Consider the following 19323-nt stretch of genomic DNA (forward strand, 5'->3'; position numbering starts at 1 on the left):
TCAGATCCAATCGATTTATAAATATTTTTCAAGGATTATTAAAATGAACAGTCAGTGCAACAACGCGAGGCCAGAAGCTCAAGAACATTTCAAAATGGCTGCCAAAACACCATATCTCATGCGATATCTTATTACCAGGTACATTTATTATGCAAATTTACCAATCTCTGATACTACAGTATGAGTTGTTATTCTTTAGCACAATGTTAGAGTGTAGTGGACTACCATTTTGTGGTATTTTGGCAGCCTTTTGAAATGTTCCTGAGGTTTCAGAACTTAACCTCTGGCTTTACATTGTAGCACTGACCGTTGAGTATATAATTCGTTAAAATATTTGCAAATAAATTAGATCTGAACCATAAAATGAGGACTTTATCCTAAAATGTTCCATTTAATGGGTTTTGATGGCCATTTTGAAAATGCCCTCTAGCGAAAAACGTACCCTACAATTTGAGTCCACTGTACCCTAGCGGTGATCTAGAGGGTCTATACTAACACCCCATATAGTATCAACAATTGGTTGATATGGGTGTTGAACTCGACCATTTAAAAAAAAACCTTGCTCGGTCACAGTATCTTTACACAGCCGTGACGTTAGTCACGGCTGTGTCTTTTTTCTTACAGGATCTTCTTCTTCTTTCTTCTGCCGACCATTACATTTGCTCTAGCATTTACATGCATTCATCGATTTTGACCTAACTTGGTCACTATCATCACTGACCAGGCCCCTACATGTCACATGAATTTCGTGGGGTCAAAGGTCACGTAGGGGTCACAGGGGTCAAAAACGTGATTTCAACTCAAAATGCTACTTCTCCCACAAATTTCGTAGGACAGTAACGCCACTTGCACACATGCATCGTTATTACCCAGTGTCTTTAAATCATACACGGATTTGAGGTCAAAGGTCATTAAGGGGTCACTTCCGGTAAAAAACCAAATTCCTTCAAAAATTTTTATTAGCTAAGAAAAACATAGGAGAGTGACGGTATGTGCACATATGAATTATGTTAACCTAATGTATATGTGGTATTTTTTTGTTTGAGGTCAAAGGTCATTAAGGGGTCACTTCCGGTATAAAACGAAATACCTTCAAAATGCTACTTCTCCCACAAATTACATAGGATGGTGACGCAACTTGCACACATGCATTGCTATTTCCCAGTGTCTATGAATCATACACAGATTTGAGGTCAAAGGTCATTAAGGGGTCACTTCCGGTAAAAAACGAAATACCTTCAAAATGCTACTTCTCCCACAAATTACATAGGATGGTGACGCAACTTGCACACATGCATTGCTATTTCCCAGTGTCTATGAATCATACACAGATTTGAGGTCAAAGGTCATTAAGGGGTCACTTCCGGTATAAAACCAAATTCCTTCAAAAAATTTTATAAGATAAGAAAAACGTAGGAGAGTGACGGTATGTGCACACATGCATTATGTTTACCTTATGTATATGTGGTATTTTTTTGTTTGAGGTCAAAGGTCATTAAGGGGTCACTTCCGGTATAAAAGGAAAAACATTCAAATCTTTTTTATTTGATAAGAAAAACATAGGACAGTAACGGTATGTTCACACATGAATTGTGGTTACCCAATTCATATGTGGTATTTTATTTGGGGTCAAATGTCATTAAGGGGTCACTTCCGGTCTGAGACGAAAAACCTTCAAAATGCCCCTTCTGCCACAAGTAACATAGCAAAGTGATGCCACGTGCACCCATGCATTGACATTAGCCAATGTCTATGGGCGTTTTCATATATTTTGGGGACAAAGGTCATTAGGGGTCACAACACGGCTGTGTTCGTGGGTTAGACCACAGCTAAGTCTAGTTGTATTTGTTTTCCAATCGAAAATACAGAAAATAGGGCTGCATACAACCATAGGACACAATATTGTAAACTGCCTTTTTCTTCAGTTCGTTGATGACCCAAATTTGCCGACGGCAATGGAATAATAATATAAGGCAAATGAAATACTTTCCGGTTCGAGAACTTTGAACACTAACAGAAAATTTGTTTCTCGTTGAATGTACTCTAAAATTGGAAAATTAATTTCTTTTGCATTGCAAGACCACTTGAAATTAACTTCATTACTGCATGTAAGTGGCAACATTATGAAATTTTAGTCACTCTGATGTGGGGTTCTCTAATATAGAGACGCACTATTGATAAGTGGAATTTAAACAATGGTGTAATTGTTGCTGACTTTCAAAAGCCAACCTTTTTGCTGCTCATATTCACATGGGCTGAGGCCCATTCAGTGATTTGCTCATTCCGAAAATCATAAAAATTATCGAAATTGAGTTTTTTGCATCTTTGTTAGGAAAATAGATGTGCTAACATAGCCTGCAAGTGGTTGAGCCGAAACCGTGTATCAAAGACAAAATAAACATTTTGCATGAAAATGTCATTTCTCTACCATGTCTACTTAAGTAGAGAAATTAGCTCCATGTATTTGAATGGGGCTTAAACTTTGTCAATACTGCGGTTTTCCTTTTTTTGACAATTTTCAGGACTTATCTTTCACCTTTAGTAACTTGTACTAAATTTTAATTTTTTTCGCACTTTCGCAGGGATCGCCTTTAATACGCTTGTTCATACTTTTGTTTAGTTGTGAAGTAGTAACTACATTCCATGTTGAAAGAAAAATGTAAGAGCCAGTATATTGTTTGACGTTTTGCATGTATTTTTCCAACAGACGCAGCGGCTAATTTTCCGCCGTTAGCACGTTACATCAAACGACCATGTACCGTATGAACAACTCATACCGCGGAATGGTGGGCATGTTGTCTATGTGGGTCGACAATACGTAAGGGGTGCGTGAGCGAACTTAAAAATAGCGCAAATATCGCAGTGTACACAAAAGAGAGTTCGCGCGTAAGCGCTACGTGTACGCTGAGATGAACTCCAGATCTGAACGAGGTATTCGAGAGTAACTTTAGATAGTAATACATGTAGGAATAAATATCGACAATAATATTGGATTTTTATTGGTGCTATTTTCAACACGATACCATTTCCAAGTTGTAATACTCGATCCCAAACCAAGTATTGCAGAACAATGCTGCGTATAGGTAAAAAAAGTTTGATGACGTCAAATGACGACAAGTGCCACAGAATATTATTTCAAACAAGCTGAAGGCAGGCTATGCGTGGTTTTAATATAAGAAGCTCTTTACTGCGTGGGAGAAACCCGGGGACATAACAGTGTGTGATGTGTGTAGGAACGACAGTGGGCACGAAAACATTTACTTAAAAATAAAATAAAATAAAATGAATCGTTCAAATATTTGTTAACGCTAGGGCGCGAATTTGGTCACTTAATTGGCCTCCCGTTTAGTTTTGAGAGGCCAATTTTTAGTGGTTTTAAAAGCAGATAAATTCAGAGTCAGGAATAAGTGCATTTGAAATCGAAGATAATTGCATGGACATTACTTGTAAAACAATATTAAGAAAAGAACATCTAAATTAAAATTTGAAACACAATATACTCTAAGCCAATATTTATTTCAATGCTCTAAGAAATAATAATAAATAACTGCCCTTAACATGTCTGAAGGAAGATGTTTTATAGACTTAATTGGTAGCATTTAATAAATTGTTTATAAACTTAAGCTTCCCTGTTAACTATTGGTATTTTCCATTCTATAAATTCTTCAGTGGTCGTATTTTCTTTGATCATTTGGACAGGAAGGAACATAAAAAAGTAAAGCACAACGTAAAACAAAAGTTGTAAAATCTGAGTAATCACATCCAGACTTGTATTAAACGATTGGACCCGAATGACAGGACTCGACGCGACATTTCAAGACTCGAGATTTAAAATATCTCGAGATTGGAGCCCTAGATGACTTAAATTCGAACTTCAACACTCGAGACTCGACATTCTATTATGACTTGACTGACTCGACTCGAGCTCAGGGATCATCGCTTACTGTGTTGCAGTCACCTTCATTCCAATATTCACTATAGTATCATTTTGACTTTACCTTGGAAACTTCACTGAATATACCTTTGTAATAATGTTCGATTATTAGTAAAAGTACTTAACTTAAATACACATTTTTAACTCACTGTTGGGACTTCATAGAGTTACTGTAACTCGCCACTGGAACTTCATAGTGTTACTCTAACTCGCCACTGGGATTTCATAGTGTTACTGTAACTCACTCACCACTGGGACTTAATAGTGTTACTGTAAACGCCACTGGTACTTCATAGTGTTACTGTAACTCGCCACTGGGACTTCATAGTGTTACTGTAACTCGCCACTGGGACTACATAGTGTACTGTAACTTGCCTCTAGGACTTTATAGTGTTACTGTAACTCGCCACTGGGACTGCACAGTGTTACCCATGGGAATATCTAAAAATAGTCCGACTTTGTAGGTGGTAACTTGCCTTTTTAACTCGCCTTTACCTAACTCTCCCATATTGTAACTCGCCTAAAACATGCTCTCCTTTGTAGTTCATTTTTCAATCAGAATCGAAGGATGTCAAGGATCCAGGTACACCATCCAGCATCAATATGCAGGAAAGTACTGTTTGTGTTTGTATCGTTAGGATTAAGTCTCACCAATTACATTTGGTGAGGTTTCACCAATCATTTACATCTGGTGAAGACCTTTGCATGTAACGTGTTTCCATTCATTATTCTTACAGCACTTTGGGAAAACCTGGTTACTTTATGAATAATATTCGTGACATGTTATGGGTTTATTCTAACTGACACACCAAATTGACACAGATGCATAGAGCTAAATGTAGCCAATATACACGTACTATTACATGGGAGTAATCAAATATTTTGTCTAGTCAAACACTCCAGCATCATGTACATAGGGACTCGGAGGAAGAAATCGAATCAATCAGAAACCAAGTTCATGGATATGAATATTATAAGTATTCCCATATTCCTGTTTTATCAGAACACTTCAATATATTAGTCTAGCTACTAAATTTAAATCAATAAATTCTATATTTTTCTTCAAGGTTTTTGCAAGCGTTATAATGAAGTTTATGACGGGACAGTTGTCAAACCTTTCTGGTTATCAGTATTATATAAAGTGTAAGTATGACATAATTTAGAAAATTGACATAGAAAATTCATTATTTTCATTTCGAAATATATGAACATCTGCCCCAAAGATTTATGTGGAACTAGGAAGTAAGTAGCTGGGTATGTGACGAGGTTAAATCATGTGATTTTCCTTTATTGTTTTATGTTATGTACTTGACTTGTGTCTCTACCCACAAATTGGTTCGCATTATCAAGTTGTCAATCAAAAGGTACCAACATGGCTACCCGTATATTTACATGCTCCATCATATCGCTTTGTAACTTTATGTTGTGACTGTAAGTGTTTTACGTACGTGAACGCGATGCGTCAACGCAACAATTTGATATCATACTGTTGCCGAATGATTAAAATGACATCGCGCGTTCATGTACCACGTCCCTAAGCGCCAGCTGACTCAACTACAAGTCTGATTACATCAAACGAAGCGATCTGATTTTGTTTCAGTGACAAGATCATTTTAAACGTGACCTTGGGAACTTCACTGTGAATGTACCTTTGTAATTCATTCAACTACAGTTAGTCTACTCTGAAGTATATACAAAGTACCGACGCGGACGCACACATTGTGCTGACTTTGAATGCACGCATACCTCAGCAGAGACGCAGCACTGCGCACTGTTTACGCGCTGTATACGCGAGCGTTGTCACTTTGTACTTCAGAGTGGACAAACTGTAGTTGTTAGAATTGCAGGATCTAGGTACAGTATCCTGCTTCAATATAGAAAGTAATTTTGTAGATTAAGTATCGCCAATCACTTACATGTACGTGGTAGGGTTGCAGGTAACGTGTCTCCTATCATTAGTCTTACCGCACTTTGGAAAAACCTGGTTACTTTATGAATAATATTCGTGACACGATATGGATTTATTCTAACTGACATACCAAATTGACATAGATACATAGAGCTAAATATACACGTACTGCTACATGGGAGTAATCAAATATTATTTTGTCTAGTAAAACGCTGCTGCATCAAGTACATCATGTACATTGCAACGCGGAGGAAGAAATGGTATCGATCACAAACTTCTTACAACTGCAAACAAGTTCATGGATATGAATATTATAAGTATTTCCGCGGCGTATTCCTCTTTTATCAATTTCATATTTCATATGCTTTGTCCATCGTTTGTTGTGTTTGACCATGTCGACACAGCCTCTCATCTTGGTATTTCATCGACTGAGATAAAAAAGTATGACACAAAAAATGTTCACCAATTTGTCCCACCTTGACTATTTTGTTTTCAACCTTAACTACAGATGTTGTTGGCATTGGCATTGGGTGCTCAAACGGGTTGTGCACGTGAATAAGATGTGCTACTATCTTGCATTTTACAATTACTGTATATTACCTGAAATATTTAACCGAAGACTAGGTCAAGCCCAAGTAAGTGTTGTGTGAAGAACATTACTGGCATCGCTTCATGTTAAACCAAAGTATTAGAATACTTTGGTTAAACCAACAGCGTATTAATTAATATAACACCTGAGTGATCAATTGCCCAAGTAAATGATTTCTCAAATCAAGGTTTGCCTGTGACGTTCATTTTGCCCGTGACGTGATCCACAATTTTGAAAAATTGGTATATTTGTACGCCTAAAGATCCACACTGAATAAGGTCATATTTGCTGATGGGTAAAATTTTGAACCGAATGCTCGTGCACGCTAAACGATTTTCTCGCCAGATAAGTGAATATAATGTATACAGTATTGACTTCATAAACACATTGATTGGGAAATATCATATTATGGCTTATTTTGCGAGCGTCACTTGGAAATATGCATCGAGAAAAAACATACTTTCTAAAATAAAATTAACAGTGGTATATAGTACTAGTACAATCAATACATAAATATCAACAACAACAACAAAACCCGAGCTAATTATGTATGTGTACTTAATATGCTATAGAAAATAATTTTTTTGTATAGAAAAATCTATCAAGAATAAATTATTATCTTTTCCAAAATCAAAACAAAAAAACAAAGACTAGCTTCAGCATATTGCTCAAGTCAGTTGGCAATCGCTCATTTGTCAGATCAGCCACCTTGTTGGCGTTTTTCATGTATGACGTGGGGCCGGGTGCTCAAATTGGTTCTGCACGTGAATAAGATGTGGTACTATCTTACATTTTACAATTACTGTGTACTTTGTATTACCCTAAATGTTTGACCGAAACCAGGCCAACTAAGTGTTGTGTGAAGGACATTACTGGCATCGCTTCATGTTAAAATAATAACGTATTAATTAATGTTACACATAAGTGAGTAATTTATTTCCCAAAGCAAGGTCTGCATGTGACGTACGTTTCACCTACAATTTTGAAAAATTAATGTATTTGTGATGCCCATGTTTTTTTCTTGTCTACGATCATTCTAGTACACTGGATAAGATCATAATGTCTTGCTCAAGATAGAAACAACTCTAGTATAGAGCCTCTGTCACTACACAAGCAATGAGGTCGGCAATACTACCATATCCACAAGCAATATTACTTATCTGAGGACACTGGGCAGCCAGCAGCTACGCGCATCCACTGTTGGGACATCGCGATCCGAGGAAACTGATCAAGTTCTACATGAGAAAAATATACCTCAGCTCATATCACTAAAATACGAGGGTCGGTCAGTATGTAATGATAGCTGACTGGTAACCCCATATAAGGATTGTTTTCATGGCATTTCTCTGTGACCACACTGTAACTTGTCTTTCAAACAACACATGTAAATATTTTATAACACACTTGATTACGTAACAGCATTAGCATAAAATCAATGGTCTACAGTCACTGGATGAAAAATGTTAAGGAAAATAAGAGGCTGAAAGACATTTTTACAAACTATAGTGGTACAGAGAGAGAGAGAGAGAGAGAGAGGTCATCGTTTGAGTGAGAAATTTATTTTCTAAAATTTTCTGTTCGATTGAGGTTGAGATCATCCATAAAAAATCACATGATATGAATTATTAAATTTCCATTTACATAGCATTTTGTAATGCCCTGTTTACATGAAATTGTGCAATTTTCATAAATTTCTAGCATGTTGTATCGGTCATCTCTCCTGCGCATTCGCAGATTGTTGTTTGATTTGCATCATTATATCTACGTAGTGAGTACTAGCTCTCACATGTGACCAGTCATTATATTTTAATCTGTTTCATTTTGGACATAATCAAGGTCATTTGTAATAACTACTTTTTCATTTTCGCCATTTTTGCGGAATACTGTTGCTTCCCTTCAAGTTGTTGAAGTCAGGAAAGACATCCCATTTCCACCCAAGTCTCATATTCTACCAAAAGCAGCCCGAGGACATACTTCTTATTCCTGCCCAAAACTAGCCATATGTACCATACTTTTGTTGTTTTGGGACGTTTTAAACACATGCCTTTGCTGTAATTTAAAAGGCCCACCTTTTTGCATGATTTGGCAGTGTCTCTAGTTTATTGATTTTATGCTAATGCTGTTACGTAATCAAGTGTGTGATAAGTTTTTTACATGTGTTGTCTGAAAGACAAAGGTACAGTGTTTATGTGATCATAGAGAAATGTCATGAAAACAATCCTCATATGTGGTTACCAATCAACTACATGTATCACTACTGACCGACCCTCGTAACCCCACTTGACCCACATTGTGTAATGTAATGTTTTACAAACATGCATGAAAATTTAAAGAAAAAAGATGTTTGCAACTTCCAGTTCCCCTATCCACTGGGAGTCAAATGGTATATTCATGACACAAGGTGAATATTGAGAATAAAATAATCCTTTCCTTCGAAACATATTTAAAGTTCTTATTTCATCGAAAAATATGAGTTATGTTTTGAGAAGAGAGTATCCATGAGTAGCGTTGGGTACCCAGAATTTTCAATCATTAGTCAATAACACATACTGGCAGTAGTAATTTTTCTCTCGTGATCTTTGACAAAACATAAAACAACAAATATTTGAATGGAATATATAATTTGTGTCCACAAAATAAAGGTTTTAATACGGGCTAAAAAAATATCAGTATTGGCTCTCTAGTTGATTTGGCAATTGCAAACACGTGACACTGCACTCCCAAATAGTGCTTACGTAGTCTACATCTTACGTACACCTGTGACTTGACACAAACTTTAATTTAACGTTGCATTAGGTTTTTATCGAACTGATTGAAACCTTAAAACCTACAAAAAATTAACGGTTTGGTATCGATTTCAATGTGATATTAAAAGATATTGCGCATTTGCCCAACATTTGGGTTAATAAGGAGAAGTATTAACTAACTTTCAAGCGAGGTCCGGGGCAGGGAAAATTGAAACAGATATTGAAACTGTATAATCTGTATGCATGTGTGTGATACATACAAACACGCACCCACCCCCCTAATACACAACCACTCCTATAAACTTCGTACCCACATCCCGATTCCCCATACACCCCACTCCCACAGGCAATGCATCTTTTTGGAAAAGAACCATTCACTGCTTTTTATAAAAAATTCCTGAAAGTGGCTTTCTAAAATAATCATCTTTGATGTGAGACTCTGTTCCACTGCTTATGACCGAAACATGAAAAAGATATATCGGCAAAAGTTGAGCTATGAGTTATGTGCTGGACCAATTGAGATGAAGATTACGAAGATGATATGAGCTGTTTCTAAGTGGCTTGTGACTAAAAAAAAGGGAAGGTTTTATTTCAAACTCTAATGGTGACCCGGAGGTCAAATTGCTAGAATTGTACATTAAACACACCTAAACAGACACAATGCAATTTGCAGGCAGCAGCTTAATCAGCGCCAATATTGCAACATTGAAATAAACAACTATACAAACATAAAATCTAACCCAACCACATCCCCCAGTAGGCAATGAGGATAAAAGTGCCTTGCCCAAGGACACAACACGTTGGCACGAGCGGGGCTCGAACTCACGACCTATGGATTATGAGTCGGGCGCCTTATCCACTCGGCCACACGTGCTCCCACTAGAGTATTCGAGCAGTAATAGTCAGATACTTGTCGATCCTTCGTTGTGCTGTATGAAGTATGAAAAAATTACTCGTCGATGCAGCGATTTGAACTACTAACGTTTCCTCCCCTTTTCAACTGTCTTCACCATTCTGTCACTAGTAATTTCTGGTCAAAATAGCAACGTTTTTACACTCCTAAATTCTAAACCAAATACTTCAAGGCAAAATTGGCTTTAATCAATAATGAAACATTTACCTGAACTTTTTGAAATTGAATTCGTTTTCCCAAATTTAAAATTTTATGAAGTAACATCGACCGCAGAAGTACTTAAATACCAGATGAAATATCTTTCTCGCTAATCTAATGCCTTCCTCGCCACTGTAGTAGGAAGTACAGTGCGGTAGAGAATGTCCAAGGTGGCTTCAAACCAGCGGTTGATGGCGGTTGAACCTCGTTCTATTGTTTATAACAATACAAAAAAAACCCAATAAAAACAGGCTCCAACCGGACGTAACCGGCGGGCTACCGGCGGTTGAGATTTAAAGTCATCCCTAATACAATTATACCAAAGCCTCCAAAGGATATAGGCACCAGAACCAAATTTGATGCTTGTTATAATGGATTAAGAACTACTTAATGAGAATTATTGCTAAATTTAGTCAATATCAATACATACTAAGATTCATTATTAAAATTAACAATAATTGTTTTTATAAATAATAAGGATCGACCAAGCATCGATGGTCGATCGAAAGATCGAACTAACTTGTTTCTATTACCGTAGGGATGGCTTCAAATTCCTATGGATTTATATAGAGTTAGGTTTCTTTATAATGTTTTTTTTCCGTTTAAATGTACTCAACACATTGCTATTAATTTATGATCTAAACAGCGAAAGTGTATACTTATCATTCTTTTTTCTGCATCCAATACATGTTAGTAGCAGATGCTCATAATTATATAGATAAAATAAATACGCGTTGAGTTATTAGATTTATGGTTACCTCTTACAATAGCTGTGTATATTTTTAGATGAGTAACGTGCTATAAGTGAGTTATCATAGGGCAATACGCTAGCCTCTTTAACTCAATTAAGCTAATATAAAAAGCAATGTTTCTTGATATTTTACACATTACATATTAGATACTGAAATTAAACTGTTGTTAGGAATGCCAAGTAAACGATGTGTGACAATAACCAGCGGGTTTTAATTTGCGAATGCAGCGGAAATCGAAGAAGTTATGGCAGTGTTTGAATCATGTTAAACGCAGTAAAAAGAGGAGAAATAACAAAGCATGTAGCAGTTTCAGCGTCATTTGGAATGAAATTGCTATCAGCAAAACTGTAATTGAAGATTGATTGCCCTATATTACACAGAACGTAACACTTCAAACAAGGTTAAACGGATGTACCGAAATATAAACTATTTCCAGGGGTTCATATTTTTGACTAATTAGTAAAATATTTGATCGATCGATCGATCAATTTAAAAAAATGTGTAGAAGTATTTATCGTCGTAAATGGTATTTTGGAATGTTACGTTTTGGAAATTAACCAACGGTGATCGCTTATTGGTTTGACTGATAGCTGAGACTAGTGACTCAACGCTGGCAATTGTTTTGAAAAATTAGAGATTCCACGTTATAGGTATTTCGATCTGTCAAATATTTAAATGTAATCTGTGTTTCAGTTGAGTGCAGTTATTACGGTTGAATTTTGTTTTCGTATCTTGGGCAAACTATGTCTTCTTTATGATAACAGAAACTGAATTTGACAATCAGGCTGTACTATTCTAACAGTTTTGCGCCATAGATTTGATACCCTCTTGAAATCTGAACAACTAAGCTGCAAACCGCTGATTATCTATAAACGGTAAGGCACTTGCTGAATACTGTAACTCCGGGGCAACTCTAAATCAACTTAAAACTGGTAAACATCACTACATGTATGTCATGTAAATTACAATCACGCAGTCGTCAATGGTTGACGCACACACATGGTAGAGATGGTACAGATTACATCAACTTCATGTAAAGATAGGTGGTAAGAAAATAAAAGCGTTAATGTTCATATAATATCAAAGTGTTATAAAACCAGAGCAATTACGATCTTGGATGACTAATATAGGCAAAAATCACGAGTGCAGTTTTTGTGTTTATTGAATCCGATACCGAATTTGTTTCATCTGTTCATATACACATCTTGATATTGACCTCGCTTTCACCATGCAACGTGGCTTCAGTTATCTATCTCTGAATCCGATTAGATATCGCAAAAATTGAATCAAATTTTGATTTACGGGTGGTGGTTTATTAGAACTCAGTTTTGTATCAAAGGGATTAGACTACTTTCATAACTTGACGAATAACTTCTTGATATCATCGGTATGAAACAGCAATGTGCTAAGCACAGAAGTTGCTTGCGCTAGTAAGCACGCAATTTTATAGACTTTCCTAATGTAAAAAATACACACTTCTGTAACCACATTTAGAAATCCATTTTGCTCAGGAGTTTAAATTTCACCTTTGTTTGAGAAAATTATCTACTATTAACTGTTAAGATTTTGTTTCGTATGAGTTACTGTTCATACATTTATCTTACTCATTGGAATTATGAAACTTATATTCTCATCAATCCGTAACGCTATTTGTAAATGATAGCGATGATTCTTGTGTAATGGGTCGTCCTTAAGTTGGTATTGATATCAGCCACCTGTGTTCCACTTTTTTGTTGATAAAGCAAGAAAATAATCTTGCTTGCTTTGCATGCTTTATTGATGTAATTAAAAGATCAAGATCAATTCTAAAATAGAAAGATATTAGCACTTTTATTGCAGAGTGGGAGTAAATAAGTCAAGTTCTTTTGTATATCATACATGATAGTAGACACAGAAAGTGACGCTTAGAATTGACTGAAGTTCTATAAAGATGATACAGGTTGGCAGGGGCACTGGATCGGCCCCTGGATCTCAATTTTAATATACTAGTATTTGTGTTCATTTTTGGACTTCAATTATTCAGATTGAAAACATGAATATGCAGTGTAAGGTATGGTTATCCAAGGTGCTGTACGTATGATTTACATTGAAATAATGCAATTTTCAATGGAATCACCCACTACATGTAAATATAAATATGATCGCCAGATTCTTGAAGAATAGCCGTCAGATCAATACCTAACCAGGGTAACAGCTGATATTTGCAAGCACATTGATAAAAAGATGTTGGTACTTGGTGTCCTCGAGGCAAAGTTATGATAATTATTCTTGATCTGCTACTATATTTTGGGAATTTGCTATATTTTGAGTTTACAATCAGTCAGGGGGAAAATTATCATTAAAAGACATAATTTGTTGAACACCAATTATTGGATTATTAAGTATGTCGATTGATATAATTGCACTTCTGTCATTTATCGGTAAAGACCAAAATTCTTGTTAAAAGCTGCCCGAAAAATACAATGCGAGCCATGTTTTACTTCAATTCTGTCATTTGCCTTTCTGTGCATTATTACCCTGCTGTGTGGTGCGGTGGACACAAAGTTAAGTATAAATCGCAGTAAAAAGGTGTATACTTATCATTCTTTTTTCTGCATCCAATACATGAAAGTAGCAGATGCTGATAATTATATAGATAAAATAAATACGCGTTGGGTTACTAGATTTATGGTTACCTCTCACAATAGCTGTGTATATTTTTAGATGAGTAACGTGCTATAAGTGAGTTATCTTAGGGCAATACGCTAGCCTCTTTAACTCAATTAAGCTTATATAAAAAGCAATGTTTCTTGATATTTATCATATTTTACACATTACATAATTATTAAATACTGAAATTAAACTGTTGTTAGAAATGCCAAGTATATACCTTAAACGAGGTGTGACAATAACCAGCGGGATTTAATTTGCGAATGCAGGGGAAATCGAAGAAGTTATGGCAGTGTTTGCATCATATTAAACGCAGTAAAAAGAGGAGAAATAACAAAGCATGTAACAGTTTCAGCGGCATTTGGAATGAATTTGCTATCAGCAAAACTGTAATTGAAGATTGATTGCCCTATATTACACAGAACGTAACACTTCAAACAAGGTTAAACGGATGTACCGAAATATAAACTATTTAATTCCAGGGGTTCATATTTTTGTCTAATTAGTAAAATGTTTGATCGATCGATCTATTTAAAAAATGTGCAGAAGTATTTATCGTCGTAAATGGTATTTTGGAATGTTACGTTTTGGAAATTAACCAACGGTGATAGCTTATTGGGTTTGACTGATAGCTGAGACTAGTTACTCAACGCTGGCATTTGTTTTGAAAAATTAGAGATTCCACGTTATAGGTATTTCGATCTCTCAAATATTTAAATGTAATTCGTGTTTCAGTTGAGTGCAGTTATTACGGTTGAATTTTGTTTTCGTATCTTGGACCAAATAATTATGTCTTCACTGTCGACAGAAACTGAATTTGACAATCAGGGTGTACCATTCTAACATTTTTGCGCCATAGATTTGATACCCTCTTGAAATCTGAACAACCAAGTTGCAAACCGCTGATTATCTATTAACGGTGAGGCACTTGCTGAATACTGTAACTCCGGGGCAACTCTAAATCAACTTAAAACTGGTAAACATCACTACATGTATGTCATGTAAATTACAATCACGCAGTCGTCAATGGCTGACGCACACACATGGTAGAGATGGTAGCTATTACATCAACTTCATGTAAAGATAGATGAATAAAAGCGTTAATGTTTATAACACAAAACGTGTTGTTTTTCAATGATACGAACAAGCAGTTACGATCCTGGATGACTAGCTAGGCGAAAATCACGAGTGCAGTTTTTGTGTTTATTGTATCCGATACCCAATTTGTTTCACCTGTTCACATACGGATCTTGATATTAACACCGCTTTTACCATGCAACATGGCTTTAGTTATCTATCCAATTGGATATCGCGAAAATCAACTTTTGATTTGCGGATGGTGGTTTATTAGAACGCAATTTGTATCAAAAGGATTAGATTACTTTCATAACTTCTTGACATCATCGTATCAAACAGCAATGTGCTTATCATAAAATTTGCTTGCGCTAGTAAGCACGCAATTTCGTAGGCTTGCCAAACATTGCCAAATGTAAAAAAGACACCTCTGTAGCCACATGGAAATGCATTTTGCTCACGAGTTTAAATTTCACCTTCGTTTGATAACATTATCTATATTATTTGTAGTACCCCGGTGGATGAATCCATAACCATCATTCATAACCGGTTGAAGAATGATACTTCTCTCGCGGAACGCTCAACACTCAACCCTGACCAGATCATCGAACTGTTAACTTTTTGTTTGAAAACAACCTACTTCCAGTTCAATGAGTGTTTTTACCAACAGCAAGAGGGGGCGGCGATGGGCTCCCCGGTTTCGCCTATCGTGGCAAACCTATTCATGGAGGACTTTGAGCAACGGGCCATTAACACCGCTCCTCATAAGCCGAAGATCTGGTACCGTTATGTTGATGATACCCTCACGGTAATGCATCAAGATCACGTGAATGAGTTCACCGAACACATCAACAGTGTGAACAAAGCCATAAAGTTCACCATCGAAAGAGAGGAGAACTGTTCCTTAGCTATGTTGGACACCAAGATCCGTAGACATCCGGATGGCTCATTGTCATGTGTGGTGTACAGGAAACCGACCCACACGGATCAATATTTAAACTTTAGATCCCACCACCCCCTCCAGCATAAATTGGGTGTCGTGAGAACACTCACGCACAGAGCCAATACCATCATCACGCGGGATGAAGACAAACAACAAGAACTCAATCACATTCAAGAAAGCCTCCAGAAATGTGGGTACGAGCCTTGGGTGTTTAGTAATGTAAGTGACAATAAGCAACAAGACCTTCAGAAAGCGAAGAACAAAAATAGACCACCTGCCAAGGGTAATGTAGTCCTCCCTTACATCCAGGGGTGTCGGAGACAATGGCTCGCTTGTTCCAAGCTAAAGGCATCAGGACTCATTACAAACCCGTGAACTCCATCCGGCAACACGTGGTAGCGCCAAAGGACAAGACCAAAACAGATCAAAGATCTGGTACAGTCTATCACATAACTTGTGATGACTGCGACGCGGCCTATGTCGGAGAGTCGGAACGTTCACTGAAAGCTAGGTTAGCTGAGCACCGAAGACCTAGTAGTACCTCCTCCCCTGTGGCCCAACATGTCAAAGCATCCAAACACACCATCGACTGGAACAATGTCAAAGTATTGGATCAAGACTCCAACTGGTACAACAGAGGAGTGAGGGAAGCTATTAATATTCACAGACACCCCAGCAACCTGAACAAGGACAAGGGATGACACGACCTGGCACCCGTTTACCGGAACATCCTGTCACATGACGTTGTTGACAACAACTCGTCATGTGACACTCATCAAGATCAATAACATCAGTTTGAAAAAGGCTTAGCGACCGCAAGCCGAAAGCTCACGTAAGTGAACATTTTTGTTGTGAGAACAGTCATAAATTCATCAATATATTATTTGTGTAAATGTATTGACAAAACTAACCACAAATTTTAGCTGTCAAGTCTAACTATTAAGATTTTGTTTCGGATGAGTGACAGTTCATACAATGTTTTTATCTCACTCATAGGAATTAGGAAACTTATATTCTCATCAATCCGTAACGCTAGCGGTCACCCGTCTTTCGCGATTTGTAAATGATAGCGATGATTTTTGTGTAATGGGGGCGTCCTTAAGTTGGTATTGATATCAGCCACCTGTGTACCACTTTTTTGGTTGGTGAGGCAAAAAAAGATTTGTTTGGTTTGCATGCTTTATTGATGTAATTAAAAGATCAAGATCAGCACTTATTAGCACTTTGATATTAGCACTTGGTAGCTTTTTTGTTATTGCAGAGAGAGGGCAAAAAGTCAAGTTCTTTTGTATATATATCATGCATAGTAATTAACTAGCTTCACAAAATGTCCAATTGTCTTAAGCTGTTTTACAATGATACCAAAGGATCATTAAATCAAAACACAGCACATTGCTAGTAATTTATGATTTTAAGCAACATCATTATTGTTCTGCATCCAAAACATGAAAGTAGTAATAATTGTTCATAATACGCATTGGGTTATTAGATTTATGGTTACATCTCACAATAGCTGTATATAATTTTAGACGGGTTTAAGTGAGTAGGCAAATGCTAGCCTCTTTCACTCGCTTAAGCAATATAAAAAGCAATATTTCTTGATATTTTACAAGTTACATAATATAATACTGAAATTAAACTATTGTTAGAAATGCCAAGTATATACCTTAAATGATGTGTGACAATAATCAGCGGGTTTTAATTTGCAAATGCAGGGGGAATCAAAGAAGTTGTGGGAGCAAACACGGGTATTTTGAATTATGTAAAACGCAGTAAAACACGTAAGATAACAAAGCAGAGCAGTCATGGCAGTTGGAATGAATTTGCTATTAGCAAAACTGTAATTGAATATTGATTGCTCTACATTGCACAAAACGTAACACTTCAAACAAGGTTAAATGAATGTTGTTCCGAAATATTAACTATATTATTGCAGGGGTTCATATTTTTGTCTAATTAGATAAAATGTTTGATCGATCGATCTATTTAAAAAAATTACGTCATTTTATCGTCGTCAGTAGTGTTTTGAAATGATATGTTTTAAGAGTTCGGAGGGGAGCCACACCTACACTCAAATATCGAGATAAAGTAAGCTGACACATGGAATGGATTGGTATGGATTCTCGATCTCTAAAGGGGATCCCAAGGCTTAGTATAAGAGGGGGGGGGGGGTCATTTCCACATGCATGATTTTTTTTATCAATTCCATACATTATTGGTCTTTGCTCAAGAACCGCAAGACCTATGGAAATGCGATTTTGGGCTTTTTTGATTCATTTGCTGTAAAATACATATAATACTAAATACACTGCAGTTTTTTAGTTAAATAGTTAAAACTGTGAAAATATGGTCCCTGCCTCCCCACTTACCTTAACCAACGCGGATCTTGTTTGTTTTGACTGACAGGTAAAGTGTTACTATTCTCAACGCTGACATATTTAAAATAATTATATTATAGCGATCCCACGTAATTGAAAACATATTCAATCGGTGTGTCGGTTTGGTACTACAATTGACTTTTGCTTTTTGGCAACATTTTCAAAAACTTGTTTGTATCTCTTGGGCAGATTATGTCTTCTTTATGATGACAGAACATTAATTTGGCAATCAGCCTGTACACTTCTAACACTTTTGCGCAATAGATTTTAATACCCTCTTACAGTATGAACGACTCATTTGATTATAGGCACCAGTTATGGGTAACTCCGGGGCAGCTCTTACTTAAAACAGGCACTCATCACGACATTACAATCACGCAGTCGTCAGTGGTTAGCTGATAGTTGCTCAGCTTGGTTGTTTTCATTTGTAATTTTTATCTTATTTAATTTATTTAGTAAATTTATTATTTTTCAGAAATGTTTAGAAAAGATTGCATCATGTATTTTTATGTTCATATGTTTTTTTATTCATTAACTCATTACTTGCTTTAGTTATTTTACTGATTTATTTATTACCTATTTATTTATTTAGTTACTTATTTATTTACTTCTAAATTTACTTAGTTCTTTCTTTCTTTATTTAATTGTTAATATACTTATTTATTATCTTCACTTATTTATTTACATACTCATTTAGATATTTATTTATTTATTTATTTATTTATTTATTTATTTAGTTGCTTATTTATTTAGACCTACTTGGTTATTTTCTTGTTTATTTACTTATTTAGTTATTATTTACCTAATTATTTATTTAATAACTTATTTACTTGTTTACCTATTTCCTTATTTATTTACTTAGTCCTTTAGTTGGTTATTTGCTTACTTACTTATTTACTCATTTACTAATAGGCCTACTTAACTTATCCGCCCAAAGAATAAATAAGAAACATAAATCAAGAACATATTAATCAATATAAAACAATATGGCAACAGAAACAAATTAGAAATGGCAACACGCTTGCCTCATTTTTTTGTCAGAGTACCCACGCCACGTCGGTACTCAGCTGCGGAGTACCTGACAGGTGAGTACCAGTGTCGGTACTCGGAGTACCTTCAAAGTACCTACGCCACGAGGTATTCGCGAGTTGTAGCCGGCTTGCTGGGCCACAAGCCCGGGGCCACAAGGGTCTGGTGGCCGACGTAGGTACTCGAGAGTAGCAGAGCTGCTATACTC

At 36.3% G+C, this 19323-nt stretch overlaps 2 protein-coding genes across 3 annotated transcripts in view; both read left to right on the plus strand.

Moving 5' to 3' along the window:
* The first annotated feature begins 7401 nt into the window (after nt 1-7401).
* LOC140155123 (UPF0390 protein zgc136864-like) overlaps nt 7402-19323 on the plus strand; it is a 166993-nt gene continuing 155071 nt past the window's right edge. For both annotated transcript variants that reach the window (XR_011859342.1, XM_072177831.1), the window contains exon 1: nt 7402-7405. The gene's annotated coding sequence lies outside the window, so the exon portion shown is untranslated. The remainder of the gene's footprint in view (nt 7406-19323) is intronic.
* LOC140154391 (uncharacterized) lies at nt 16032-16409 on the plus strand. The gene has a single exon (XM_072176958.1). It carries the CDS (start codon nt 16032-16034, stop codon nt 16407-16409), a length of 378 nt encoding a protein of 125 aa, XP_072033059.1.

This window comes from Amphiura filiformis, chromosome 6 (genome assembly GCF_039555335.1).
Source record: "Amphiura filiformis chromosome 6, Afil_fr2py, whole genome shotgun sequence".
Classification (NCBI taxonomy): domain Eukaryota; kingdom Metazoa; phylum Echinodermata; class Ophiuroidea; order Amphilepidida; family Amphiuridae; genus Amphiura; species Amphiura filiformis.